The sequence below is a fragment of the Venustampulla echinocandica genome (genome assembly GCF_003357145.1).
Source record: "Venustampulla echinocandica strain BP 5553 chromosome Unknown scaffold_16, whole genome shotgun sequence".
NCBI lineage: Eukaryota > Fungi > Ascomycota > Leotiomycetes > Helotiales > Pleuroascaceae > Venustampulla > Venustampulla echinocandica.
The window spans coordinates 327849-355182 of NW_022474221.1; the positions used below are offsets into that span (position 1 = coordinate 327849).

At 48.0% G+C, this 27334-nt stretch overlaps 9 protein-coding genes across 9 annotated transcripts; 3 read left to right on the forward strand and 6 right to left on the reverse strand.

Moving 5' to 3' along the window:
- Positions 1-1659: 1659 nt before the first annotated feature.
- On the reverse strand, positions 1660-3783 carry BP5553_10617 (putative phosphogluconate dehydrogenase (Decarboxylating); the record flags this gene model as incomplete). The annotated part of the gene is made up of 5 exons (XM_032019240.1): positions 1660-2100; positions 2155-2589; positions 2639-3090; positions 3191-3480; positions 3770-3783. The coding sequence occupies 5 exons, from the start codon at positions 3781-3783 to the stop codon at positions 1660-1662; spliced, it is 1632 nt and encodes a 543-aa protein (XP_031864680.1).
- Positions 3784-4823: 1040 nt separating this feature from the next.
- On the forward strand, positions 4824-5969 carry BP5553_10618 (RNA-binding, RBD; the record flags this gene model as incomplete). The annotated part of the gene is made up of 1 exon (XM_032019241.1): positions 4824-5969. The coding sequence occupies one exon, from the start codon at positions 4824-4826 to the stop codon at positions 5967-5969; it is 1146 nt and encodes a 381-aa protein (XP_031864681.1).
- Positions 5970-6811: 842 nt separating this feature from the next.
- On the reverse strand, positions 6812-9617 carry BP5553_10619 (Six-hairpin glycosidase; the record flags this gene model as incomplete). Its single annotated transcript, XM_032019242.1, has 7 exons — positions 6812-7341; positions 7387-7569; positions 7799-7822; positions 7961-8040; positions 8090-8290; positions 8460-9350; positions 9466-9617. The coding sequence occupies 7 exons, from the start codon at positions 9615-9617 to the stop codon at positions 6812-6814; spliced, it is 2061 nt and encodes a 686-aa protein (XP_031864682.1).
- Positions 9618-11285: 1668 nt separating this feature from the next.
- On the forward strand, positions 11286-13004 carry BP5553_10620 (Multidrug resistance efflux transporter EmrE; the record flags this gene model as incomplete). The annotated part of the gene is made up of 3 exons (XM_032019243.1): positions 11286-11714; positions 11771-12095; positions 12151-13004. The coding sequence occupies 3 exons, from the start codon at positions 11286-11288 to the stop codon at positions 13002-13004; spliced, it is 1608 nt and encodes a 535-aa protein (XP_031864683.1).
- Positions 13005-15453: 2449 nt separating this feature from the next.
- On the reverse strand, positions 15454-17655 carry BP5553_10621 (uncharacterized protein; the record flags this gene model as incomplete). The annotated part of the gene is made up of 4 exons (XM_032019244.1): positions 15454-16207; positions 16262-16456; positions 16508-16674; positions 16732-17655. 4 exons carry the CDS (start codon positions 17653-17655, stop codon positions 15454-15456), a joined length of 2040 nt encoding a protein of 679 aa, XP_031864684.1.
- Positions 17656-18412: 757 nt separating this feature from the next.
- BP5553_10622 (uncharacterized protein) lies at positions 18413-20593 on the forward strand (the record flags this gene model as incomplete). The annotated part of the gene is made up of 4 exons (XM_032019245.1): positions 18413-18560; positions 18597-18943; positions 19052-19589; positions 19731-20593. 4 exons carry the CDS (start codon positions 18413-18415, stop codon positions 20591-20593), a joined length of 1896 nt encoding a protein of 631 aa, XP_031864685.1.
- A 326-nt stretch (positions 20594-20919) lies between these two features.
- On the reverse strand, positions 20920-22707 carry BP5553_10623 (putative retrograde regulation protein 2; the record flags this gene model as incomplete). The annotated part of the gene is made up of 2 exons (XM_032019246.1): positions 20920-22534; positions 22595-22707. The coding sequence occupies 2 exons, from the start codon at positions 22705-22707 to the stop codon at positions 20920-20922; spliced, it is 1728 nt and encodes a 575-aa protein (XP_031864686.1).
- A 1409-nt stretch (positions 22708-24116) lies between these two features.
- BP5553_10624 (Aryl-alcohol dehydrogenase (NADP(+))) lies at positions 24117-25502 on the reverse strand (the record flags this gene model as incomplete). Its single annotated transcript, XM_032019247.1, has 5 exons — positions 24117-24401; positions 24472-24632; positions 24686-24965; positions 25019-25341; positions 25397-25502. 5 exons carry the CDS (start codon positions 25500-25502, stop codon positions 24117-24119), a joined length of 1155 nt encoding a protein of 384 aa, XP_031864687.1.
- Positions 25503-25999: 497 nt separating this feature from the next.
- BP5553_10625 (uncharacterized protein) lies at positions 26000-26944 on the reverse strand (the record flags this gene model as incomplete). Its single annotated transcript, XM_032019248.1, has 3 exons — positions 26000-26302; positions 26379-26720; positions 26768-26944. 3 exons carry the CDS (start codon positions 26942-26944, stop codon positions 26000-26002), a joined length of 822 nt encoding a protein of 273 aa, XP_031864688.1.
- Between the last annotated feature and the right edge of the window lie 390 nt (positions 26945-27334).

The following is a 27334-nucleotide window of genomic DNA, read 5'->3' on the forward strand; positions in this document are numbered from 1 at the left end:
AGCCTTTAGAAGCCATTGTTAACTCGTCTCGAAGTATTGGAGAGATTGGGGGGCAAGAGGGTTCGATTAGGGTCAGTAGCTGCGACTTAAATTGAGACGAAGGGCGATAATTCAAATCAAGGGGAACGGCGGAGGAGGAGAGTGGAAAGTTCGAAAAGTGAAGTCGGTGTAGAAACTTATAGCTGCAACGTCGAGACTGTAGCTAGCGAGCGTGATGGCAATTCGATTAGGCGCTTGTATTGTAGCTATTGTTATGCCAGATAGTGAATTTTAATAAAAGCAAGACTCCTGTTAAGTCCACACATCAACCATTTCAACTACTTTATATTACAACAATACCAATTGATATTTCCGCGGAGGCGTATTCTACTCCTTGCCCCTGCGACTGCAAAATATACTAAAGGGAAAAATGGCGAGTTCCTTCTAGAACTGTACTGAATCGTAGTCATTAATGTCTTAAATAGAATAAGTAATTCGAAACCACGAGATAAAATCTGTATCACAACAATAGGGATTCCTCAAATTAACTTGGGACTTGAATAATAAATAGCCTTCGATAAATCCCGATCCTGAGTTATCAAGTCCGTTCTTTAAAGAGCACCTACTATTTCAAACCCCTTCCAGATATAAACGATAATCCAAATATCAAAATTCGGTTCATTCATGTCTTGTCTTGGCTTATATGACGCTAGGAATTAGAGATATACAAGGAATTTGCCTCGGATCAGAAGGTAAATACATGTAATATATCTGACTACCTAGCCAATTACAATAGGTATTTATTTCCGTTTATTTCCCAATTTTCTATTCCAGGCCGACAATCTAACACAACTCTAATTTATCTTAAATATAAATCGAGAAATTAGAAACTCTACCCTAATGAATATAACAAACGAATTTTCAACTCTACGCTAAATATTATAAGTTGAACCTATTAAACTCGCCACAAGTCTAAACATCACTTTCGCTTTTCAATCCCATCCACATAACGAATGATTCCCAACTTATCAAGGCCACCATATCTCTATCCTAAACAAAGACATTAATTACAATAGAATCCCTTTTTGTAGCACTTATAAAATATATTAGATAGACAGATTAACTTAGAACCTCGGTGTGGCAAGACGTTCATTCATCGCGAGTGATCCGGCCTCTTTCTCTCTATTTGTACCTTAATACCCATTCCAACCCCCCCCCCCCCCCCCAGGATAAGTAGAAGGATGTCTAGAAGTTAAGAGGGTTGCTTACTCATTCGCTGAGCGTGGGTCTACAACTCTATCGGCCGCGCGGGAATAGGAGGGAGATGCGGCCCGATTTAACCGCCATTACATATTTAGCCAAGGAAAGGGCTTCGTATTTCACAGGGATAGGTTTTATTTCTGAGATAATTTATATACTCTGTAAAAAGTCGAGTGGGGAGGATAGAGGAGGATTTCAGATAGGGCTTGCTCGTGGACGGGAGGGAAGTTCATAGTTAATTCGATTCGTTCGAGAAAGTTAAGATTTGAAATACTTGATAGGCATTTTATATATTTCGAGGGGATGTTATACTACTTGCCCTTTAGCTATTATATCACTCGAGGCACCTTAAGGTCGTCCTTCGTTTCTTCATTGCACAATAATCTCATAATTTAAATACACAAGGCAGCACAAAACATTTTATGCCTGGTATGTAGAGGCGCTAACGTTGCCACCACGTCCAGTCCAGTTAACGTGGATGTTGTCACCAACCTTGTACTTGTCATTGGCAAACTCGGGCTTGATCTTGAAGGTGTGGGCACCGAAATAGTCTCTTTGGGCCTGGAGAAGGTTAGCTGGCAAGTCCTTGGTTCGGTATCCGTCGAACCATGACAAGGCGGTCGAGAAGGCTGGGGTGGGTATCCCAAGAAGGGCGGCCTTGGCAACAACATCTCTCCATCCAGGCTGGGCCTTGTGGATGGCCTTGTTAAAGAATTCGCTGAAGAGAAGATTCTCAAGGTCTGGGTTGTCACGGTAGGCGGCTGTGATATCCTTCAAGAAGACAGAACGGATAATGCAACCACCGCGCCACATGAGGGCAATAGAGGGCTTGTTAAGCTTCCATCCGTATTCCTTGGCGGCCTTTGAATTGAGTCGTTAGAAATCTGTTCATATCTAGGTGAAGGGATGATTTACCTCTTGCATAAGCATGAAACCTTGTGCGTATGAAATAATCTTTGATGCATACAAAGCCTGCTCTAGGTCGTCAAGGAATTGCTCCTTGTTGCCGTCGAACTTGTTTTGCCGACCGACATAGGTGAGGATCTCGGAGGCCTTTGTCCGCTCTCCCTTGACTGAAGAGAGACAACGGGCGAGCACGGCTTCGGCGATCAAGGTGACGGGCATGCCGAGATCGAGGGCGTTGATGGCGGTCCATTTGCCGGTACCCTTTTGGCCGGCGGAGTCGAGGATCTTTTCCACGAGAGGCGTTCCATCATCGTCATTGAAGTACATGATATCGCGGGTAATTTCGATCAGGAACGAATCCAGAACGCCCTTGTTCCATTTTGTGAGAACATCACCAATCTCCTTGTTTGGCATGCCTAACCCACGCTTCATGATATCATATGCCTAGCGGTGTTAGCAGGACGAAGGCCATGTGATAGGATAGTCAGCCTACCTCGCAGATCAATTGCATATCACCATACTCAATACCGTTATGCACCATCTTGACGTAGTGGCCCGCACCGCCATCACCAACCCACTCGCAACAAGGCTCGCCATCACTCTTGGCGGCAATGCTCTGGAAGATATCCTTGATGTAGGGCCAGGCTTCTTCATTTCCACCAGGCATCAACGAAGGGCCATATCTGGCACCCTCCTCACCTCCAGACACGCCAGTGCCGACAAACCGGATGCCCTTGGTGGCCAGGTACTTGGCGCGGCGGTTGGTATCGGGGAAATGGGAATTGCCGCCATCAATGATGATATCGCCTTTCTCGCAGAAGGGGAGAAGAGTCTCAATAAAGTCGTCGACCGGCTTACCGGCCATGACCAAGAGCATCATGCGGCGGGGCTTCTTGAGCTTGCTGACGAACTCCTCGATGGAGTGAGCACCGATGATGGATTTGCCTGTAAATGGCCCAATTAGCATCAGGTTGTAATGGCTTCGGAGCTGGGACTGGAGCTGGAGGCTGCAGGGGAAAGGTTAACGTGTACCATCTTCACTTACCCTTTGCCTCATTCGCGAGGAAGTGGTCAACCTTGGAGACGGTCCGGTTGAAAGCAACGACGGTGGCACCATGATCCGCAGCATTGAGGATCAGGTTCTGGCCCATGACAGCCAAGCCAATGAGGCCAAAATCTCCTCTAGGGCCATTGTCAGTATTTGTATTCGGGGCGGAAGCACTGCTGCAGCGATTTAACGGAGATGGATATGCCTGCGCACTTGCAGCAGCAGCAGCAGTAGCAGTTGCGATGGCCGTCGCGGAGCCACCGATGTTAATGCTGGCAAGGCGAGCGCTGGTGGGGAGGTAGAATCCATTGTCAACTCAAGGAATCAATCATTTGTCTCTGGTAGGAGACATAAATGGGGATGGTTCGAGGATGGGACAGACATGCTTCTTCTTGATCGCACCACAACCTCCCCGGCCACGGCCACGGCCAGCACGGCGATGCGTTTGAGCTCAGCCCGGCCGGTTCAGGAGAGGGTTCAGATTCAAGAGTAACTCGTAAGCTACACGAGGAGAAGCAGCGGGCTGGAGGGGCAGTTTCGGGGGGTGGGGGGATGAGAGATGAGGGGTGAACTCACGTTGGGCCGCTCATGATGCAATGAGGGACTGATTGATGGAGATGAGGACGGCGATACAGGTGTGCCGGTGACGAGAAGATATATAATGTAGTTGCAGTTGTTGCAGTTGCAGATGTAGATGTAGGAGGGAAGAATTCGCAATGGGAGGCGTGGGGCAGGAGAAGTAGTAATAGTCTAATAATTGTCCTCGTAGTAGTGGGGGGGGGGGGATTGGGATTGGGATTGGGAGAGGCTAAGACTAATATCTTATTAACGTAGAGTGGAGGGGTTGAGGGAAGCAGGACGAGCGCAAAAGCAGCAGGCTAAATATGCTAGATGGGGCGATTACGGCGATGAGGTAATTAATACACAGCTGCAATCGGCGCAGCCACGGCCGCTGCCTTTGTAGAGCGGATAGCGAGTTGACAGACGGCTATTATTCTACTCTATTCGTTGCACAGAGGACTCTGTATTTTCCTACTTCCACTGCTGGTCTGTACAAAGTACAGTACAATACGTAGTCCAGCGACTAGGTACGGAGTACATAGTACGCAGTATTCCGGTTGCCAATATTCATTCCTCTACACCCGCCGTCTCGTTGTTTGTTTCATCGCCGCGGATATGATACAGCGAATTGCTCGCATTGCTCGCATTACAATTACGCGGGTGATGATGTCGTCCGTCCCACCCCGCCAAATAAGGCATCAATCTAGATTCCTAAGGCAGCAACTACGCATCCAAGCTTTTCGGTATCTAAGAATAATAATACTAATATTCTCAACACAACAACACACGATAACAGGATAGAACCAAACAACACTGTTTAACGCATATCACAACCATCACCACCTTCACCACCACCCCGAAGTAAAACCATAATACAACCCCTAATACTCCCATCACGCCTCTCGCCCCCCTCCAACACACCCAAACTAATCAACTTATATCCATCCACCCTCAACCAGCCGCGCCCTATCAAACTCCTAAGGAAACACAACCCAACTGCGTTACAAGGCGCAAGAGGTACGTCTAACACTCATACCAAAAAACGAGTTGCAACGTCCAGCCATTCATCATGTCCTATCCCCCACCTCCAGGTCTCAACAACTCCTCCTCGCACTCTCCACATCCATCACTCCCCGCGCGTCCGCCGCCCTCAAGCATCCCTCCTCGACCGACACCACCAGCATACAATGCCGCTACCTCACGAGCCCCTTCGTCATCGTCATCTTCATCTTCCTATCCCGCTGCTACTCCTGCCTTCGCCGGTTTCGCCCCTAGACGCGTGCAGGTAGCCGCGCCGCCACAGTCCTACAATTCATATCAAGCACAGCCGCCATACCAGCCTCCGCAACCAGCATATGGGGGATACGCCGCGCCTCAACAAGATTATGGTGCCGCGCCCCAGATCCGGAATCCCTTCGCCCCACCCTCGGCCGCTGGAGGGGCCCGAAGTTACGATGATGATCCTGATATGGCCGCTCAAATCGCACAGTGGCAGTCGGCATACGCCGCTCGAGATACAACCACGCCGACCGGCACGTCAGGGTACACGGGGCCGGTGCGGCGGTATCCAAACACCGGGGAAGGTGCTGGAGCAGCTACGTCCGCAAATGCAGCACCACTGGGAGCTGGACCACCGGAGAAGACCGGGCCATCCATGAGCTCCGCGGCCATGAGCAGCGCCGCGCACGTCGACTCGGATGTTGCAAACATCGTGTCCGATTCTAAAGACCCCTCACAGAAGACCGTCGTCCGCTCAGGCGGCGGCTCAACCTGGACAGATTCCTCCCTTCTAGAATGGGACCCGGCACATTTCCGCCTCTTCGTCGGTAATCTTGCAGGTGAAGTCACCGACGAATCCCTCTACAAAGCTTTCTCCCGGTGGCCATCGATCCAGAAGGCGCGTGTGATACGCGACAAGCGGACGACGAAGAGCAAGGGGTATGGATTTGTTAGTTTTAGCGACGGCGAGGAGTTCTTTGCGGCCGCGAGGGAGATGCAGGGGAAGTATATAGGGAGTCATCCCGTGCTGTTGAGGAGGAGCACTACGGAGATTAAGGCTGTTAGGCCTAAGGATGCGAAGCATGGGAAGCATGGGAAGAACCAGAAAGGTGGAGGGAACAAGGGGAAAGGAGGGGAATCGGATAGGGATAGGACGGGGGCTGGTGTACACAAGGCGGGTAGCAAGACGAAGGGTGGTTTGAAGGTATTGGGTTAGAGGTGGGATTTCGAGTAGATAGAACGATATCCAAATAGGACGTTGTTTGCGGTGCCCTAATTCCAGAACTCGGTTCCAAAGCTCCATAGGTTCTGCGATGAGGAGATACAGCAACCTACCTCCTCCAAGTCGTAATAAACCAATAAGCAAACCTGATAGTAGAGAACTTCGCCATCTCATCCAATCGAGAAGGAAAGAGAATAAACATAAAGGCATTCACTTCTATCTTCCAACTCAAACTATACCACCTTCACGCCTCAACTTCAGCCCCACATGTGATGAGAAGAAGCTCACGATTCTAAAAATACTCCTCGGCCCAGGCAACAACAAACCAGCACCCCGTAACTGGATTTTGGAGATATTATCCGTGCCGCCGGGGCGAGAAAACAGTTGGAGGACATTTTTAGATATCCAATCGCGATGTGCAACAAACATCGCTTTTTGTCGCTTTTGGAAGGATGCTTCTATGTATTACATCTGTTCGAGTATATGGATACGAGCCCCCGTTAAGTGGAGGTGAGCTTTTGGTGGGGTATGTAGCGATGGAATTCATATTTTTATTGGGGGCTTTGTTTGTATTTATTGATGATTCTACTATAGTACGAAGTACAGAAAACGGAAAGGTGATCATGTGTTGTCCTGATAATAATGGACCCCCGCTTGCGAGTCGACTTGCCTAGTTGCTAGCTTCATGTCTACTCGCTTTAGTAATACATCTATTGACTATATCTAGACTATACAAGTAACCCGTCACTATTCCAAATTCGCCGCTACCCCATACATTCATGTATACTCGTGCCGTCAAAATCGAGAGCCCACCACATCCTTCCAACCCAATCCGTTTAACGGTTGAACTGCGTAGCACGGTCCAAGTTAAATGCCGCCGAAATCAATGCAAGGTGACTAAAGGCCTGCGGTGTGTTCCCCAGCTGCTCCCCCGACCTCGCAATCTCCTCAGAGAACATGCACAGATGGTTCGAGAAGCTGAGCATATTCTCAAACATATTGGTAGCGCGGACGAGGTATTTCGGCTCATAGACGCCCGCACGTGTGAGAGCCTCCACGAGCCAGAATGTGCACATACTGAAGGCACCTTCGCGGCCGCCGACTCCTACACCACTGTCAGGATGAGCTTCAAAAGTTGGTAGGATGGAAGCACCATCATGAGAATATTCAGTGTTATAGCGGTATACGAGACCCGCGGATGTCAACCCTCCCTTCTCCGGTGGCATGAGAATTCGATCGATTGTGCGGAGGAATCGCGGGTCATTTGGGGAAATAAAGAAGACGAGAGGGGCAACAAGAATTGAAGAATCGAGAAGATCACCACCTTCATAACTTTGAATGAAACATTGGAGGTTGGAGCTGTAACCTGGGAACGATTAGTCGGCGTAAGCAGAGCGTAGAAAAGGCATACCTCGTTGCATAACCTCCTCATACAGTCCATCTCTTGCTGCTAGCCATGCGTTCCGATTTGGGCATGGGAGACAGCGCTTTTCTGCGAGACGGAGCCCACGGTCAAATGCGACCCACAGCATGATCTTCGAGTACACGAAGTGTTGCTTCTTGTTGCGGACCTCCCAAATTGACATATCCGGTTCTATTGTTCGGTGAGTGATCTATGCTAAGAAATTGAACCGGATAGGGGAAGAAGAAAAACTCCTTCCATGACTACTGGAAGGAGTGGGCACTAGAGCCCCTTCTATTAGGAAAGGAGTAATTGGGACGGAAGATTCTCCGCATTACTGCAGTCTCTCCCAATGACCCATAAAAATGGAACATGCTTTTGTCTTCAACCTAGGAAAAGTAGTACAGGTTGAAAGCCTTACGATTCATAATAGTCAACACATAGTCTAATACATAGTTAGCTTGAATTGCGTTGCTACATCTAGTTAGGGCTATACCTAGGATTTCCCTTACAGCCACCCATTGTTCCCACGTGACCGGCTTACCGTACTTATTATATAAATAAATGGCATCCATCAGCTCACCATATATATCATATTGTTCGTGGTAAGCTGCCCCGTTACCAATGCGCACTGGTTTACTGTCGCGGTAGCCGGAAAGGTGGCTAAATTATATCAATTGTTTTGTTCAGGGCCGGAGTGAGGGTAACTTACTCGAGATCAATTTCGGGGATATCAGTGTCACCCCTGATGGTAAACATGATTGGCAAAGCGCCATCCGCAGATCGGGATTTGCGGAATCGCTCGCTGATGAAGTTCATATAATGGTCTGCTTCCGTGGTGAACCCCATCCGGAGGAGGATATAAACTGTGAAGCTGGAATCCCTCACCCAACTATATCGGTAATCCCAATTGCTGTTCCGGTTAGCTAGTAGATTCGTGGAGTATGCAACTCAATAACTAAAATACGACAGGACAAGGCTACCATTGGCCGGATAGGATATTAAAGCATCAAAATCAGCAAGAAGGGCCTGGTTCGCCGGAAGACTGGGAAGAAATGACAGACATCAAGCAAACTACTCACCGAGTTCCACCAATATCTTCGGGAATCGAAAACGTTGGAGCTGCCACGATCGCGCCCGTAGGTTCATAGGTCAGCAGCTTCAGAATCAAGAGACTCCTTGAAACAACCTCCCGCCAAAGCCCTTTGTATTTGCTCTTCATAATCCAATTATGCCAAAATGTTTGAGTGGACTGCTGCTGCCGATCAAGGTCTCCAGTCGTCACATTTGGAGTGACATGGTTTGGGATATCGTCCCTAAGGACAAAAGATATTGCCTGTCCTTCCTGCAGATGGATGTGTGCCACAACGCCCTCTCCCTTCATGCCTGGATTTTTCACCTTCCTAAAGTTTACCGCAGGACAAGATTCTGCGTCTTCTTCGCCATGATCAATCGTAACGTCTAGCTGGAGCTTCATGTCATTACTTGAGAACGTGACGGTCTTGCTCTTTTCACATCCCCGGGTATGGTTTGGGATAGTAATTTCGACGTCGTGTTCAGCCCGGGCGTAGTCAAAGGCTGGAAATATCTCCACGTCTATCCACAGTGTTCTTAGCAGGAACGATTCTGGTGAAGGGGAGATGACAATACCTATATCAATTTTACCACGAATACACTCGACTCTCCGAACCAGCCATCTCTTCAGCTCATCCTGCACCGAGACCGACTCGCGGTAAGGCATTTGCTGGGGTAGTTTGGCCACTACGCGGGTCTCCTTGGGACGGGGGAAGAAGTCAATTAGGTCGGCAACTCCATCTTCGTGGATGTATCGCGTCTGTAATATGGTAGTGGATGGCAGGTACTGCTGCTTGGTAGTGAAAGTAACAACGTCTGCTGGAGGTGCAATGCTGAAGTATCCGCCTTTGTCCTTGTCGAGGAGCCTGCAAAAAATGGAAGGGGAGTCGAAGTCCGGCCTGTGAGACTGGGTGGTCAATGTATGTCGCGGCTTGGTGCTCAGGATTATAAAGACGAAGCAGCCCCGGAGCCACCGGAAACAGGACAGGGAAAGAAGAGGGATGGCGAGCTTACCAACACATAAAATCAATGCTACCATCGATACCCACCAGAGCACAGGTCCTCATATTGCCAATCAAACCATAATTCTCGATGGGGAGGTATCCCGTCCCAGATCGTCGGGTGGGGATATGCATTTGGCTTGGAGCTGTACCTACCGTGGCCATGATGGAGATATAGTGTAATTGATTATTGCTACAGCCGCGATTGCATCTGAAACGAAATTGTAATTGTGATTGGAGAAGCTTGGTCTCCGAAAGTGGTAGCTGGAGTTGGAATTGTAGTTGGAGTTAGTTTGGCTCTCGTAGCCCGATGAGACTGGAACCGGAACTGGAACTGGTGTAGCACTGGACGTTCCTACTTAATAGTTTCGGTAGCTGGAGGTAAAAGGGAGTTGAGTAGGCTTAAAATTTAACCTTCGGGCATGATTAGAGGTATGATGCGGAGGGGGAAGACAGTAGCTGTTCGCTGTAGTTGTAGACGTCATAGGCGTAGCGGGGCGAAGAGCTACTCCGTAGCCCACGACGTTGACGACGAAGAAAGAATAGAGAATAGAAGAGACAACTAACTGCCTTAAGCATAACTACCTATCTTACTAATAGTAAGAGCAGCTTAGAATCTAGGTAGCCGGCAAGCTAAAATGAAGGCTCTAAAGTTGCTTACCTGCCGTATGCTTGCTGTCTAAAGCGTGTTTGGGCCCACTTTGCCTTTGTATCTGTCTTTATCCTTCGAAACTCGAGCGACATGTGCAATTGCACTTGCAACGCCGTAGCTAATCATTATTAGCGGGAGAGGATGGATTGCGCTGGAGAGCTTGATCTGCCTTCGTACTGCCTTAAGATGCCTTCAAGATATTAGTTTTGGCTATTTGTATTTACCGCTATCGTCACGGGCGTTCTTAGAAGTATGCTTAGGTAATCAGTGGGTAGACCGTGAAAACATCGCACAGATATAGGTACTCGTACCTAGGTGCCAACATAGAGTTAGTATACAATACATTATACACATAAGATAAATGCTCATGGTTGCGCACTTTGGCATACGCTGTTCAATCTACATACCTGTACTCGTTGCTACATTGCTATTATACCTACCAAGGTATTTATGGCGCACCTGCCGAGCGGGTGTCATCAGCTGACCTCAATCACTCACTTAGAAGTAAGCGGGGGAAATAGAATAGCTCTAAACTCCGCAGGATTCTGCCTTTCTTGTGACATTGTGAATGATTCTACTACAAAGAGAGTACTTAGGAATACCAGATTAACAATTGATTAGCTAGTACCAGGAAATAAAAAGCGTCGCCGTTTGCTTTGCTACTTCGGACTTCCTTCTCCTGTGTCTCCCACATGTCTCACCTCCCTGTCAGATTCTAGATCTAGAACGTCGCTTGATCACCAGCGCGTTTGCACCCAAGGCCGATTTGCTTTGCGGTCCAAGATATCCAAGGACACCCAAGACACCACCAGCCCCATTCACGACATCGCAGACAGGCCGTCTGTGACTCTGTGCAGGTGCGCTGCCAGCCACGAGCCCGTGATGTAAAAAACGGCATTGGGGATTTCCGGTTATGTACGAACGACCCTCCACAACACCCTGTCCAGCCCGATACTAACAGTAACAACAGTAACAAAAGCAGCACCAGCCATATTCAATCTTTGCCTCCATCCTCTGGCCCACTTCAATTTCTGCGGGGAACACCAGCCTGCGAGTCCCCAGCCTGCAGCTTCCTAGCGCATGCCAATAGCACCAGTGCTAGCCACGATATAGGGACTCTTGATGCCGCTGCCACCGTTGCTGTCGCTCGAATCCCCATCCCTCGTCTTGGTCGCAGAAACATGGAACCCGAACCCTCGGGGCATCGGCGGCGGAGGAGCAGTGTGATGAATACGTTGGATGGTAGCCTCCCTGGGATACCCAACCGGACCTCATTGTCGCCCACTAAGAGAGATCCAATACAAGAAGAGCCCAAGGCCGTGGACAGTCTGCTGGAGGATGACACCATGAGCATCAGTGAGGAGCTGGAGCTGGATGACTTCTCAGATGAAGGGTTGGAGGATGATGAAGAGACCGGCTTGACGGGGAAACATAGAGGAAGGAGAAGGCGGCGGAAGAGGAGGAACACACTCCTGGACCAAAGGATTGCTGGCGATGTACAGATCACCGAGGAGGAGAAGAAAGAGGCAGACCGATATGTGTTCAAGAATGGCATGATCAACGCTTTATTAATTGGCATGTGGTATGTGTTTTCGTTATCTATATCAATTGTGAGTATCTCCTCCCCCTGATAGAGTCCAACCGGCCGTCTAACCGCGTACTACAGTACAACAAATGGATGTTCTCAGAGGAGCATCTCGATTTCCACTTCCCGCTATTCACGACATGTACCCATATGCTGGTGCAGTTCTCCCTGTCGTCCCTTGTTCTCTACTTCCTCCCGCGCTTCCGGCCGCGGTACAACTCTATTTCGAACCCCGAAAACACACACAATGAAGATTCGGATCCTGCCCAGCATGAAACAGACTCGAAAAAGCCGCTGATGACTCGAATGTTCTACTTTACGCGCATAGGGCCTTGCGGCGTGGCTACGGGGCTTGATATTGGATTGGGCAATACGAGCTTGAAATTCATTACCCTTACGTTCTATAGTACGTCCGCGCTCTTCTTTGTACCCTGACTTCAGCGCTGACCAAGTATTGCTAGCTATGTGTAAATCATCCTCTTTGGCATTCGTTCTAATCTTTGCCTTCTTATTCCGGCTCGAAATTCCCTCATGGCGCCTTGTTGGAATCATTGCCACGATGACTATTGGGGTAGTGATGATGGTAGCTGGCGAAGTCGACTTCTCGGCGCTGGGCTTCATTTTAGTCATCTCTGCCGCCTTCTTTTCTGGCTTCCGCTGGGGCCTGACGCAAATCCTACTCTTACGCAATCCCGCAACATCAAATCCATTCTCCTCCATCTTTTTCCTAGCTCCAGTCATGTTCGTCTCGCTTCTTATACTCGCCATTCCTGTCGAGGGCTTTCCCGCGCTACTGGAAGGACTCAAGCTCCTCATCGCGACGAAAGGACAGATCCTCGGCCCCTGCCTGTTGCTTTTCCCTGGAATTATAGCCTTCTGCATGACTGCGTCTGAATTTGCACTACTTCAACGGACCTCGGTCGTGACACTCTCTATCGCAGGCATATTCAAAGAAGTCGTCACAATCTCCGCTGCGGCAATTGTTTTTGGGGATACGCTAACCCCAATTAACATATCGGGCCTTTTCGTTACCATCGGCGCCATCGCTGCATACAATTATATTAAGATCACAAAGATGAGGGAAGAAGCCCAGTTGGAGGCGCATAAACATCACTTAATAGCACAAGGCATAGGTAGCGAAAGTGAAGCTGACGCTGAAAGTGAAGATTCGGAGGAGGAGGATTGGAATACAACGGAGAGGGTAATGGTTACGGCTGACGGTGACATAATACCTAGCCCGGGTCCTTCGAAGTTTAAGCGAGGGGAGAGTTCAACTTCTAACGGCCAGGTCGGTCGTTCGGTCGAGCCACGTTGAGCACATTTTGCCGCCTAGCTGCGTGAAGGGTGGGAGTTGGGGCATAATATCAATGTTAAACTACTGGTGGAAGATTAGACACCAGTTGTATTATTACGAGGTCCAAAAGCGAAATGGAGCGTATAATGTGTAAGATATACATGGTTGAGATTCTCAGGCGCTCGTTATATATTCGGGATCACATTTTGGGTAGTATTTTCTATAGATTAAACGTCCCATATCTAGGCTAGTTCATGTTTCTTTGATATGATTCCTTTTATCTGGAATTAATTAAGGGGGTGAAAAGTAAGATCTTACGTCCTTTACTTGAAATCCGTGATGTATTTATCGCCTTTTCTATTCTGTTACTCCCCATCTTGTATCCGGTACTTTTAACTATTTTCTGACCTCCGCCCGCACATTGGTCATTTTCTATTTGGATATTCTTGGTCAACCTCACTCCTTGATTACATTGCCTTGCCCCCAATCTCGTTATTTTATCAGTCTCGATCATATCCATGCCCAATTTAAAACCCGCCAGCTCATAGGCTCACCATCCCTCGCCGCGTTCTTCTCTGCCGCTCTCCTGTTCTTCTCAGCTATCCTTCTCTTCATCTCGCCCCGGCACACGGGGCAAAGCCTCTCTGCGTCTTCATCCTCCGGTCCCACGAGGTTAGGGCATATGCGCCATGCAGCTCCTAGGTGGTGGCCGCAATGGGCGATGTTTCTGGTGGTATGCTGGCAAGGGTGATGGACGATGATTTCTTTGCACATTTTGGCTGCGCTTAAATCGATGGAATTGTGCTAAGGGGATGGTAACGTCGTCAGAGGGGAGTGTTGGGTATACTTACTTGGAGGTATATAATACAAAGTATTCAGTGAAGTATCGACAGACCGAACAAGTTGGACTAGATGTCTCAATCAAATAGGACCAGGTTTGCGTACTTATACATCTTCTGTAACTGAAGATGAACAATGCCATTGTTCGCTTTTTGTTAGAAGAAGTACTGGACAATGGGTTGACGTTATTATTGGCTTTATTAATCTTGAAAGAGAAAATCAGGCTTTGCAACTGAACCCATGTAATCCATGTAATACCAAACAAAAACCTTGAACTAATCACATCGTAAAGTGAGAATATACCTTTCACACTATGAATCTAACGTATGTGTTGAAGTCGGGAAGTGATGTGCGACTGGTTTCTATTGCGGGATTCTACTTGAATTTTAATGGTATAGAACGGTGATAGAGTGAACCTTGACATAACACTAGTGTATCTGTTTCGTGTCCTGTAGTAATCCTCCCCATTCAATTGTCGTGGCACAATACAAGATATTGTCATTCTCACCAATTCACATTGTAAAAGTATCTGAAGTCACTTGAAAGGACTATTGGCATTCGTTATCTTCAAAGCATCTAGCTTCAAAGCATCTTGAGATCAGAAAGTATTCATTATTCATCTTTATCCCATCGTCTAGAATATACCCTTGGCAACGCCACTGATAGAGAAGTTAAGAATCATATGTCCGCAATTAATTTGCTACCGCGCCACCCACTTATCCTCTAGCAGCTAGCAGAATCCAATGATAATCACATAACAGCGCACCGCAGGTGGCCCGCAACCACCCTAGCCTTCACAGCGATGTTGCCAACAGCTTCATTGCTCTCCTCCTCGCACGCAGGACAAATTTCGATCTTTGTAAACTGAGTCTGATGGAACCTGGGACAATCTTTAGGATTCTTGACCAAGCTCCGCTGCACAAAGATACATATAACCGGCCACTCCTTACTATGGCGGCATGCAAATATAGTTTTGTATATATTGCACATCTTGAGGGATGTTGGCTTTGAATCAAGAGCGAATTCAGAGGATTGGGTTCTAGGCAGACTAGGAATCTGGAGCCTTAGGCTTAGTTATTTGTAAGTCTATAGAACCGGTTTTATACGTATATCTCAAAGGACTACATACTGTGGTTTGAAAGCTTTGAGGATCTTTTGTTTTGAAGTCGGCCACAGGGTAACCACACACGATCACCTTTGGTCTGTCTTGGGTCTAAGTTTTGTAAGTAATGTAAATCTAGACGCATCTATATAAATGGGTCAAAGGATATGTGTACTTACTGTTATTTGAAAACTTCAGGACTGTTTTAATGGGCTTTGCGGTCCCATGATAAGTCACGTGAATTTGTTGTGAAGTCAGTTGGTGTTCAGGTCTTTGACGGTGAGGAGGAGTTTGGCGGGTGGTGGTAAAGTTGAAGTTGAGTGGTGAGTGACAGCTTAGCCGCAGAGTTGCCTCGTTGCCTAGCTACATAGTACTATTGCCCGTCAACATTGTCATTTCGAAATTCATTATAGAGTCTACGGTTCTGTGGACCTTGGTCGATATATTTCTTTTCTTTAGTCACGATTCCTATAAACTTCCGAGATCCTTTAGTAAGGTGTTTTTCTTAGTGTTGCTCGAGTCCACTATTCAATCAACGTTTTGGCAAGACTCCTTTGGAACTAAATCCAAATTGTCATGGGCATCATTCCCACCTACTAAAATCCCCATCGCCATTCCACTTGCTTGATGAAATAAAACATGGCAATGGAGCATCCAGATACCGGGGTTATCTGCACGAAATCTCAGCACCACATAACCCCTTCTGGGAACGGCAACCGTATCCTTCCGCAGTGGATTTTTCAAATTTAGCTTTGGCTTTAAAGCAGATGACCCCGATGATGCATAAGGGGAATAACTCCCCCAGCCATGCTCGGAGCGATATGATGCCAGAACGTAGAAATCGTGGCCATGGAGATGGAACGGATGAGCGCCGTCGTCAAGATTGTTGAGGATGATATCAACCCAAGTTTCGGTTGTTTGTGAAGTAGGAACCCATGGAACGAATTGGTTCGAGTCCCACTGGCTCCTTGTAAGAGAAATGAGGGGGAGAGCTGGGTTGTTCTGCAGTAACCATGATGTCCGATTGATGAAGCCCATGGGGTGATTGGCGAATTTCGCCAGTTTCTCGGTCCTAATGTATAACAGTATGATTTGGTGCGGATGCTCTGGAAATGAGGAATTGGAGTCATTGGGCTCAGCGGAAATAGCGGAGCCAAGGTCAAAATTTGACGAATTATCTAGAGCATGCCGTTTTCTATCGCTGATGGGAATATCTTGGACGGAAGATATAAGCGAAAATGTTTGATTGGGCCGCAGAGCAGGGTTTGGGAACTTGAAATTTCTGAGATAAAGTAAGAGTTATATACTATAGGCATACTGGGAAATAAATACTTACTCTGGATCTAAGTTAATATGTAACGATGAAGAAACAGCATCTTGGTTGGGTACTTTTAGAAGGAGATCTACCCGTTCTCCAGGATATAGTACTCCAACAGAATTTGAAGGCGACCCTGAGATGGGCCTACCTCCGTCCAATTTCAGAGGGGTAAACGTTCCTGATGAGATTCCGAGGGTAAAGCCCGCAAGTGACCTGGAACTGGATTAGCGTACTCATAAAACAAAAATTCCAATGCATATATACCCGACATTAACTACCCTTAGTCTTGTTAGCGCGAGGTCTTTATTTGACCCAAGCAGTGCAGAAATCCCATCTATTGTTATATCGGAACATTCGACTGGCCTTGCAGGTACTGCCATCGAACATATGAATCTTCCCACACCGTTTACGAGTAATGAGTCTGGGACGGGCTTTCCAGTTTTAGTACAAGAAGGAGTGAGAGAGGATAAGCTTGGCACAGAACTTACTTCATTGCCAAATCCGCGGACACTAGTATACCAATCGAGAACCTCTCCAGCCGTTCGATGATACCAATCTCCAATAAGAAGTAGGACATCTCGCTCATATCCATATTCCTCCATTTCGGTTTTCCCCGCCGACGGCCTATGGACCACGAGCCCTCCGTACATTCCATCACCCCTTTGAACTTCAGAATGGGCATGCCACCAGAAGGTCCCGTGCTGGTCTTGATCAATATCAAACTCATAAGAAAAAGTCCTACTTTTGGGAACTGGGCACTGGGTGAAGCCAACAGCTCCATCCATAGCATTGGAATTCCGCATATGCAGACCATGCCAATGTATTGAGACCCCTTCATCCGTAGACAGCTCGTTGGTGATATGGATGACCAATCGGTCACCTGAGCGACACTCGATGGTCGGACCAGGGAATTGTCCATTGACAAGGTAAACCGATTTCTTAACACCATCTGGAAAGCGGTAATCCGATGTGATACTCCAGTGATGTGTGATGGTTTTTGCAACACGTTCCGCATGATATTCCGGGTGGAGCTGAATTCCAAACACGCTGTTCTTGGCCCTATCTCCATCTCCATCCTCGAGCTCTGCAGGGATATCGAGGGGAGAAATGTTGGATGTGGAAAGGAGCAACTTCATATACGAAGAAATGCTGATGAGAGTGAGTAGAATGACGGCAAAGATGAGCCCCACGAGCCGAAGATATTTGCTCCTGTTTCCGTACCTCCTGCTAACCTCATCATCACCGCAGCTGCCTTCATCACGTTTCTCTCCTTCGGGCGGACTCCCGCAGCCACCGGCATCCCTTTCATCATCCGCCAAAAGCCCCGCTGAAGCTCTAGATTCATTTACATCTGTGGGTAACGATGTGAGCATTACACAGCTTTTTCTTCGGGGGCTTTCTGTAGCTCTCATGGTGCCTCCCGTTGCGCCGTGTTATACGGGGGCGGGGGCCAAGTTTTGCCCACTCAGTCTCTTAGTCGTTGCACCGAGCCATCAGTTTTTTCCTTCGCACGTCCGCATACAATTTAAGGACACCGCCTTATCCGGTTTAAAAGTCTTCCAAGTTCTTAGGATGGGTTTGTTCTGTTGCTCGGGCTCAGCAAGAGTATAGAAGCTGGGCGTGTTGTTGCAGGATAGGTACCTAGGTACCTAGTTCGTTAGTCAGTGCACGTGTTTATCGTGTGAGGGTACATGGGCTAGGCTAACCGCAATTGGTAGGCAAGTGTACCGCGCAGGTGCTCCTCAACGCGTCTTCACGAAATATAAAACAAGCCACTTGCAAACATCATCGTTTGCCGAGTCCGATCCGAAGGTACGGTGCTTATTTCGAAGCGTAGCACCTATCCTGCTATTCCCAACTGGAGCTCTACCTCTGCCAACGGACAGCGAGATCTTGCCCAAGCACCTGTGGATGCGATCGACTATCCTGGGGAGGTTGATATGCGATCCTTGTGGAAAAGGGGGCGAACCTAAACTAAATCTGCGAGCCTTTGTGCTATATGCCCTTGACGGACGACCACTATGTTTGCGGGGTCCCCAGTGAAACGAGTCATGAAGATTCATATATTTGCATGTGCATGCGTATGCGCGGCTATAGGTGTATATATATGTGCGCTCCCTTTTCTGCATTTTGCAGAGCTTGACGTCGTCTGCAACAACTAATTCCACCATGACAGTCAAATTAAAGTTCGTCTGGGCATTTGCAGCAATACATCCGTTATTGGTGGCCCCAGCATCGACGGGCTCTATCACAGATATTGAGCACGTTGTGCTCTTCATGCAAGGTGAAAACCTGATTTTCTTCGATTCCCTTGTGCGTGAGCATTTGTGTATGTGTTCCTAACTTGCTTCAGAGAATCGTGCCTTCGACCACTACTTTGGGACTATGGCCGGGGTTCGAGGATTCTCGGATCCCAACGTCCAAGTCAACGATGGCAAGCCTGTTTGGCAACAAGCGGTTAATTCGAATTTAAGTACCTCCGCCCCCTATCTTCTCCCATGGTATCTCAATCATCAAGGCGGGAGTTATCTGGAGGCAACCCAATGTATGGTTGCTGGTGAGAATAGTTGGCAAGATAACCACGCTGCTCTTAATGGGGGTTTGAACAACCATTGGGCAACGAACAACACCCCATGGAGCTGGGGCCATTATCGAAGAAGTGACATACCTGTGCAATACGCTATTGCTGATGGCTGGACTGTTGGTGACATGTATCAGGCAAGTCGTGCTTCAATGTTTGACTGGTTTTGGATCAGTTCTCGGCGTGGAAGCCGCTCTCTCAATGAACTCCGTTCTAATCCACCCTAGGAATCTGTCATAGCTGCAACAAACCCTAATCGTGTCTTCTGGGTATCAGGGTCGATCAATGTCCCCGGCTCTCCGCAAACTAAGTCTCAAGGGGGATACCCCTATATTGATAACAATGAAACACCCGGCTGTGAGGAAGGCGGGTTCAATTGTTACCCGTTATCTTGGAAGACAACACCTGAGATATACCAGGATGCTGGTGTGTCTTGGTCGGTTTATCAGGATGAAGATAATTTTGACGACAACCCGCTTGCCTGGTTCGCTCAATTCCAAGATGCCTTACCGGGATCCCCCCTCAGTAATAAAGGGATGGTTGGCAGCACGCTTAACGACTTTTATACCCAGGCAGCAAATGGCACTCTCCCTGCCATATCCTTTATAGTTGGCCCACCCCAATTATCTGAACATCCGCCATATGCTCCACGAGACGGGGCATGGCTGCAAAAAAAGGTCGTAGATGCAGTCACAACAGGGGCTGGGTATTCAAAAACAGCCCTTATAATTTCATACGATGAGACAGGTGGATGGGGAGATCACGGTATGCATTGTTTTTCGTGAAACCACTCTCTTGCTGTGAGGCGTCTTGAGCGTTCCGGCATGAGCTTCTAGTTTTCGAGCATGTGTCACTTTCATTGACATCTCAATTGCGAACTAACTCAACTTGCTGACATGAGAAAAGTGACCCCATACCATTCTCCGCTTGATACGCCCGGGGAATGGGTCGAAGATCCTTATAACAATGTAGGATATACTTATAGTGGCCCGGGGTTTCGTGTTCCATTCTACATTATTAGCCCCTGGACTCGAGGGGGATCAGTATTCACGGAAGCCGCCGATCACAATTCTCAAATCATTTTCATCGAAGAGTGGCTTTCAGCGAAAGGCAAGAATGTCACGACAAACGAAATGGTGCCTTGGAGGAGAGAGCATATGTCATCCCTCGTCAATGCCTTCGATTTTGCCAATCCAGACTACTCCCTCCCATTTATTCCAGATGCCCCCGCTCCACATCAGGATGCTTCTGGAAATTACGATGGTGCGAGTTACTGTGAAAATAAATACAATGTTACCCGGCCAGACGTCCCATATACCAGCCAGATTGATCCAGGTAAGGTCTCCAGCCTTTCGGAAGACGGAGCCAAGGCTATGCGTGGGTCAGTCACCGAGGGAAGATACATTGTATTCGAGCTCAGTGGCTATGCTCTCACGAACCCAGGAAAGTCGGCGGGCAGCCTTATTGGCACGAAGGCGACTGTGAAGCATGAGGATATTGCTCAGCGATGGGTTGTGCATAGCCTTGTCCAGGGGGGAAATAGTTTTACCATTAGTAGTGCAGAGGATGGGAGGTATATTGGCGTTCATACCGAGTTGATCGGTAGCTCAAAAGGAGCGGAGACATATACACTGGAGTTCGTGCATAGTAAGGGTTATTCTCTCCAAAAGGAGGACGGAAAGTATGTCATGGTGGATAGCGATGGGCAAGTGCAGATTACGAGCGATGCCGCTTATTGGAGGGCATACAGTGTCACTTACTCTAGCTAGTGCCACGGTTTCGGGTCAAAGGAATTGTATCGGTTCTTCCCCTGTTTTGGGTAGGTAGGCGTATTTGATAATGCTGCGGTTTAGCAGATGTTACATACATCGAATGACCACATGATAGGTTCTCATCTATGTTTTGATATAATATTCCTTGTAATAAGGCACTCTTTAAATTCGCGGGGCTATTATTGAATATGACACTGTTTTGATCTATAGATCCAACTCATGCCAATGCTGATCGGAAAGTCCTGCTCGGAGTCGTTTTTCCTATATGTACATTTGCCTCGCAGTCTCGTTATCTAAGTCCGGGCCTCGGAAAGCGCCATCGATCATAACTCGACCACATCTAGCTCCACTTTCCAGTTCACTTGAAGATTCTTACCAACTTTGGCAAACAGGCCTTCGATTGCTTCCGTGTTAAGCCCAGGGCAGACTGCATGGCGTATATTGATCCTCAGTCGAATGCCAGCCTTGTGGCCCTTTTTGCCTAAACAGGAGGATGCTGAGGCCTGTAATGATAGCGCCTTGTCTATTGCCTGCTCACTTGAAGGACATGTAGGCACTACAAGTGCCAACAGTCTAGCAATCGTACCAATATATCGGCACCACCAGCTAAGTTCATGCCCAATTAACGATTGAAGATTGTCGGCTAGCTTTTTATCTCCTGGGGCAAGATCAGATCCCCATCTGGCACACATGGTAAGCGCGAGAATCGCTCGCGTCTCGTGGGTCATGCCAGGAATACCAGCTAGGAGACCGGAGATCGGATTATGCAGAGATTTTGCGGAATTGGAACTATCAGGGTTGCCCATATCTAACCAGGTGTGACTCGCCACATATTGGAGAATCTGGCTGGAGAAGAGAGCCGGATAGGGATTCGCTAACCCTGACGATATGACTATTGACACTGCACTGGCGATGCCATCATTCCCGGACATAACTTCCCCTAAGATAAAAGATAGTGGGTTGCTTTCTCGAACTTGAACGGGCAATTTCATATAAAGAACGCCTTCTCGGTTTCCACCACTGCAAAAGACAACTTGCTTAATTTTCGGCACGGCTTCAACAATAGCCTGGACCACCGTAGCAATGGCCGGGAATTGATCCCTTCTTCTTGTCGACATTCCAAAGACCTTTCCTTCATGATTGTTCGCATGTAACATCTCCCGCCACTTAATAAAGCGATGCCCTTGAACAGTATATCCACCGATAACTGGGATAGGATAGGGTTGGATAGGGTCAGTATGCATCAACATACTGCCATATCCTCGGAAGCCACCTCCACAGAAGTATATTGTTATCCCATCCTCCTGCTCTGCCTCTTTTTTCAGTTTCGGGAACCTTGTTGTTAACTCCTCGAAAGTCTCTCTCATTCTAGCCCGCAACTCAGCCTTCGCTGCATGCGCAGTGTTCTGGCTACCCAAAGCCATAGAGAGCTTCGCAGCTCCAAACGGCAAGCTTCTTGCAGCATCTGCAGCTAGAACATCGTAGTTTTCCTCCGCGGTGGAGTTGACATAAGTCATTTGGACGCTGCCGCCGCCAAGATCCATGAACAGTCCATTAACGCGTTGAAAGCCGCTCCTTGCACCCATTGCCCCGAACAGACTTTCCACGCCAGGACTCAAGATATCAACAGCCAATCCACTCGATTCCTTGATCGCAAAAAGCATCTCATCTTTATTCTTGGCTGTGCGCATGGCCTCCGTTGCGAATACACTGATGTTCTCCTTCTGCACGTCGTACATATTGCAGATACTTTTAAATCTTGCAAGGGTCTGCGCGACTTGCACTATGGTCTCTCTGGAAAAGTGGAAAGGTTCGGAGTTTGGTGTAGATTCGTGGAGTGCATCGTAGAGGGAAATGGCAGCTCGCTCGCGGTATACACAGGGGAGGAGTCGACTTCGAGGAGGGGAGAGGTCGGAGATGGAGAATCGAATGCCATTGCTAACAAAAGTTACCATGGCTTGCACTGGATGAGTGGACTCTTGTGACAGGCGTATTTACCTGCCCATGTCTACGAGGCCGTAGAGAGGTTTTGTTATGGATGACGCTTTCCATTGAGGCAGCTTTGTGGCGAAATTGCCGATGTCTATGACATCGCCCGCAGTGGCCGCCATGATGATACGATCCTCGGAAGAAAGACAGAGAGTAGAGCTGCGAAATATTATAAGGTCGGTTGATATTATTCAAGGGTTGATCTAGGGAATAGCACACTGTAGACTCCCCGCCCTCGACAGGGCCGCAAGGTCGCGACCGCAACTCGTACTCGTAACATCCACATGTCAAAAATTCGGCCTATCGGTGGCCACAACCTGGGATGCCCCACCAGCATCCACTAAGACTTGATTAGAAAAATTTAAACTTCGTTGCTTGCCTTGTAGATACTAGCCAATATTTTATTCAGCTAAGATATGAATTTATCAAAGATTTTGTACTCGAGTAAGCCACCTGACTGGTCACGCGGTTTGACCCGCAGCTCAATCTTCCATCGTCATCAAATTTTATATATCATTTACGGGTAGCCCTACAATACAGCCACTATTTGCTTTCTGTTCCCATCTGCCCTATATACTCTCCAGCTACACTCCAAACAGTCGTGAAAACAAAAAGACTGCACAAGAAAACTAGAGGAAGAATCCAGGGAGATGGCCCCGGGATGAGTTGAGAAAATGGCAAAATCGCATACGTGCATTATCTAGGGATAACTAATGTTTAGACTTAGATGTGCGGTCATGATCGGGAAGGTAGAGACGAGCCCCAATCCTCCCGCAGAGGGCCGCTTGCGAAAGTACTCGAGTAAGCCCTAGGCCGATGATGCAGTAGACTCGTAGAGTTAGTCGGAGCTTCATTTGCATTGGCAGTTCTGAATTATTACTGTCAGGGCAGGCGTAGAGATCTGATATACTCCAATTCCCAGAAGACAGACTTGTTCAACACGAATCGGTAATATTCGGTGGATATAGTAGACATCGTGAGACTAAAGTCATACTTAGGGGTTCCAATGTCAATAGGAAGCTATGGACTATAGTTGCCAAATAGTCTTCCGGATAGTAGTGGCTTGAATTGGATAAAGAATCCGATGGTTATTTAGCATGCCGAGCTCTGGGTGCAGCAATAATTCGGGTGGCTCCGTCGTGTCATCAGGAGCGCAGTGCATTTCACCTAGCCAAAAGACACAAACATAGTCGCAAAGGTACCAATCAAGGCTAAATATGCCTTGGTGTCTCGGAAGAGAGAAATGTTCAGCACTGAGTACCTAATCGGTACGGATTCACTAATATTGGATCGAGGTCGACAGCTGTAGAAAAGGGGCTCGCTTATTCCAATGAACAACGGACAGACTCTCTGACTTCTGAGACGGCGCTGTTAACTAGTAATCGGGTAGTTTCGAAATCAATGCTAGATATCGTGTGCGCAATCCATTGGGGAGATGCAATTTATATAAGATGTATAATATTCAATAAATTCAATTCCTCCGGTTCTTAGCCTCGCCGCGACTAGTAATTTGTCCAGATTTCCTACGTATTTAAGGCCTCCAGGGTGCGTTAAGCTCTCCCTGATGCGGCTTAATTGGCTGCCGACCTTGGACATAGTCGAAGTACCCTAGCCAGCCAAGGCAGCTGATGTCTTCAGGTCCCCGAGGAGCTTTGCCTTCCGTGTTCACGAAGTTGTGAGGGAAGCCTGGGTCGAAGTCATAGCCCGTCTGGATCTCCGCGACATCCTCTGGAGTGAGCTGCAAGTTGAGGGCTTCAATATTGGCCTTGAGATGAGCTACTTTGCGACCACCGAGAATTGGATACACGTATGGCGCCTTTGATACCGGAAGTCAGTACGCTAGTGCCCGGACGCATACATATACGGAAGACGCGTGGTTAACTTACTTTCTGCATCACGTAGGCAATGGCAACGGAATTGATGGGGACATTGAGACGCCTCGCCACACTGTCCAACGCTTGAGAGACTTGAGCCTCACGGCCAGTCTTGATGAATGGAGTTTGGCGCCCCCCTTCCTTCGGTGCTGATTCAGGCGACGTAAAATATCCTGGATCTAGTTAATAAACGTTACGGATGATTGTGAGTGGTAGATTAATATACCGCTGCCCATGACACCCCAGGGATGGATCGCCATGCCTTCGTCTAGGCACATTGGGATAATATCACGCTCCAAGTCACGCACTTGCGCAGAAAGGCGACCTTGGTAAACGGAGAACGGTCGCAACCCGTGTTCTCGAGCGTAACAGTTTGCCTTCACGACCACCCAAGCAGGTGTATCACTGATCCCGAGATAAAGAACTTTGCGCTGCTGGACCAGCGTATTGAGTGACTGCATCAGCTCAGGGATCTCGGTTGCATAGTCCCAGTAGTGAACGTAATACTGTGGTGTATTAGCTTTATAACTGTGGTTGCGGTGTGGAATGTCCCCCTTACCAGGTCGATATAGTCCGTCTGGAGTCTTTTCAGGCTAGACTCAATGCTCAAGTGCATACTCTTCGTACCGGTTCCGCCAAAATTGCTCTGCTGCACCGGTCTGCCGACCATGGAACCAAGGGTGTATTTAGTGGAAATGACTATCTCGTCTCGATTTCCGGACTTCTGCATCCATTCGCCGATCCACTCCTCGCTTTGGCCGTTTTGATACACATTGGCGGTATCAATAAAATTACCGCCTAGGTCATAAAACGTATCCAGGAGCTCAAACACCGTTTCTTTGCTGCATTCGCCCATCGTGCCCTTCCAATTGCTGCCCAAACCTTCAGTAGGGTTAGTTTTACAGTACGGGTTTGATTTAAAGCAGCAGTGACCTACTCATTCCGCCTAGACATAGTGGGCTCACACGAACGGAAGCTGTTGGAGACAGCAGACGGTGTCTGCCAAGGAGACTCTTTGGTGGAGGTGGTGGTGGGCGAGCCATTGTATAATGGTATGTACTTAATGGATATGTGCTGTCACTTGCAAGTGTTCTGCGTCCCAACGGTCTTAATAAACTATAAGACGTTTGATTAAGATAAACAACAGATGTCAGCAAAAGCAGTGCGAGGATAGTATAATAATATACAATTCGGTGTAGAAATAACGTCTGGGTGATGGGGTTAACGCGGCGATTAGTACCGGCGATTAGCGCCTTAATCCCGAATGTATAGGGATATAGAGCAAGTATAAGGGCACAGTGATTGGAGAGACCGTGAAGCGTTTTAATAAGCGACTGAACATTTCGTAAATTTGAAGGTGTTTTATCATAATATCCAGTCCAGCATTCATGTTAATTCCAAATATTTAACTACAACTAATCAAATCTGCCTTTCCATCCTTGTAAGTCGAAAGAATTTACCATGGTCACTTGTAAGGGTTACCTAGAGAATAATCACAACATTGAACATTCTCATCTAGGAGCACCCTCAGCTGCCCCTCCTACATAAGCCCGAAGAACTTAAGCACTTTCTCTTCCTGAAACCGAGGAATATGACCTCCACCCTGAAGACTAAGGCCCACCAACTTACTCCCATCTCCGTAAATCATCTCTGTCCAGCCCTGCGCCGGAGTGTTTGTCATATTCTTCGAGAAGCTGACTCCAAGCACATTACTCCACTGCGCCAATTGCATCCCAAGGAGCGAATACAGGACCGCAGGATCCGCAGTCCCATGTGCAATAATCATACGGGTACGATTACCGCTATACCCGGGGTAGCAGCCTCGCGCAATATCGCCCCATTGCTACGCATTGTACGTCTTGCGCCCCATGGGACAGCTTAAATCAGATGAGGCTGGTGTTGAAATCGGTAAGCCGTACCAACAGGCGGCCGGGGCCGCCAGACCATGATGCACCCGCGTTGAAGACATCGGGATAGGTTGCAGCGAGTACATTGGTCATCATTGCCCCTGATGATCCGCCGACGGCGAACACTTTGGTTGGGTCACCGTTATACTTGTTCAGGGCGTATTTAACCATGTTGACGAGGCCCTGAGAGTCTCCGCCACCTTCGTGTGTTAGGGTCTTGTTGGAGTGACAGTCCCGGCAATTTGTCTCTTTGGTGGTTGTTGGGTAGATCAGAATAAAACCTATGGAGTCGGCGTATTTTGGCAGCTTCGTCATGCCATAATACATTTGGCCGGTGCCTCCGCAAGGGTGTAACTGCCATGTGTGTTAGATAGTCCGAAATAATTAAGTCATGAACTTACGCCAAGGATGATGGGAGGGTTGGCGGCAAGCTTGTCAGGGACATATATCTGCATCGTGGAGATGTCAGATGGATTTTCGCCCCAGTTCGTGACTGTCTGGAGAGAAGCTGCAGAAGGTCTAGACGACAGTGCAGTGATGCCGATTAGGGCCCGGACTAGAGTAAATAGGGAAGGCATTGTGGCAAACTGAAGTGTAGATGGAGGTCAAGGCGCAGCGTTGTGGGAGATAAGGAGTTGAAACCTGGAAATCCCACGAGATCCTATACTTATAGGTAAATTATCCGCGAGGAGTAGTATAAGATACTCCACTCATTGTTCATAGTTTCTGTAGACTTTATGTCTCGTACTGAACAAACTTAGCAACCAAAACACCCTGGTTCTAATAGACAAATTAGATCAAAGTTACAATTAAAGAAATTTGAAACTTGCGGCGTCTAACGCTTATATCCATATTAAAAGAGGGGATTCCACTGTTGAATAAGCCACGGATAGTCAAGTCGGCAATAGACGAGAGAGGGGGGAGAGTAGTAAGCTACTCGGGACGTAGACACGGGACTCACCTAAGAT